At 32.8% G+C, this 1,419-nt stretch overlaps 1 protein-coding gene across 2 annotated transcripts in view; it reads left to right on the top strand.

Annotated features, from left to right (window-relative positions):
- The window catches only part of LOC106467807 (phosphatidylinositol-binding clathrin assembly protein LAP-like), an 83,311-nt gene that overhangs the window by 79,455 nt on the left and 2,437 nt on the right, over positions 1–1,419 (top strand). For both annotated transcript variants that reach the window (XM_013928185.2, XM_013928186.2), the window contains one exon: positions 30–236. In XM_013928185.2, the coding sequence (XP_013783639.1) occupies positions 30–233 (204 nt within the window). In that variant the 3' untranslated portion in view covers positions 234–236. The remainder of the gene's footprint in view (positions 1–29; positions 237–1,419) is intronic.

The following is a 1,419-nucleotide window of genomic DNA, read 5'->3' on the forward strand; positions in this document are numbered from 1 at the left end:
CTATATAGCTTTTTTTTTTTTTTTTTCAGTTAACGGGTATGAGAGGACCCATGGCCCCAGCTGGTATGGGGATGGGTGTAAGTGTAGGAATGGGTATTGGTGCTCCTCACCCTTTGCAGCAACCACCTATGGGAATGTACACCAGTATGCAACCACAACAACCTGTTGTTTCACAAATCAGTACTTCACATACCCCTGCCTCTACTGTTAATGATCCATTTGGTGCTTTGTGAACAGTAAGTTGCCTCTATAATGATATTTCAATGTTCATATTTAATACAAATATTACCTAATGAGTTGGGTTTTTGAAATTGCATGTTAGTATTTTTTTAACCAGATTGTTATAAGATTGAGAGATAGCACATAGATGTATTAAATATGAAAAACCGTGATGAGCTGTTGAAGAATAAAAATAACCGATACTCTTGTTTGTTGTCATCATTACAAGTTTTTCTTGTGCTTGTTCACGTTACGGAGTTGTATTCCATAATACTCTCTGCAAATTTAAAACTCAAACCATTAACAAATTCAAAAATTTATACATGGCGTGGAAATCCTTGAAAAGCCTCTAATGTTGCCATATAAATTTTAAGCATGGAAATTTAACAAATACACGTGTATATTAGTATTTTTAATCATTCACATTCTGACCTGGACCTTTTCATATTTCATGACCTTTTAATGTGTTATGTTCAAAATTTAATTGTAAACAACTTTATAATCAGTGTACGTCATTAAACTTCGCATAAAATATGGTTCATAAATCAGATGTATATATTAGCTAATTTCAACAATAAATATTAAAACAATTCTCAGTTTTTGTGTATCAAGTGATGCATTTGAACTCCTATTTCCCTCTTTCAGAATATTATATCATCAGAAATAGGCTGAAGTTTCAAACCAATTAGAAACAAACGATACATAATTACAAGAAAGAATCTTAAAATTTAACCTCGTATCTTCGTGACTAGTGGAAATACCAGTAAATTTCTCTCTGACTTTTGAGATTTTGTTAATCAACTGTACATTAGTGATGTTTACGACCAATAGGAACAGTAGATTCTCCTCTGCATAAGACTCATTACGGTTATTTGATTTTAACATCTACAGAACAGCATTCTGCATAGTTTCTTTGTGTGCAAACGCTACTAAAAGAAGTTTTTAAACCTATTTATAGCTTACTTAGGAAGTGAGATAAATTATATTAGTTTTGAGACATTGTATTCTAGTGGCTGATATATTTTTTGTGTTCTACAATATATATTTGAAAGCTGTATAAATTTTTTTGTGCAGTAGTTACTGCAAATCCTTAATTGATTTTCGATACCTCACTTGGTTTGGTCTGAAGTGTCATTGGTGGTAGTGTCCAGGGTCACTGATGAGCAGTGGAATTCTCCGAAACTAGTCTGGCCCACAGAC

Source organism: Limulus polyphemus, unplaced genomic scaffold (genome assembly GCF_000517525.1).
Source record: "Limulus polyphemus unplaced genomic scaffold, Limulus_polyphemus-2.1.2 Scaffold2748, whole genome shotgun sequence".
Classification (NCBI taxonomy): Eukaryota; Metazoa; Arthropoda; class Merostomata; order Xiphosura; family Limulidae; genus Limulus; species Limulus polyphemus.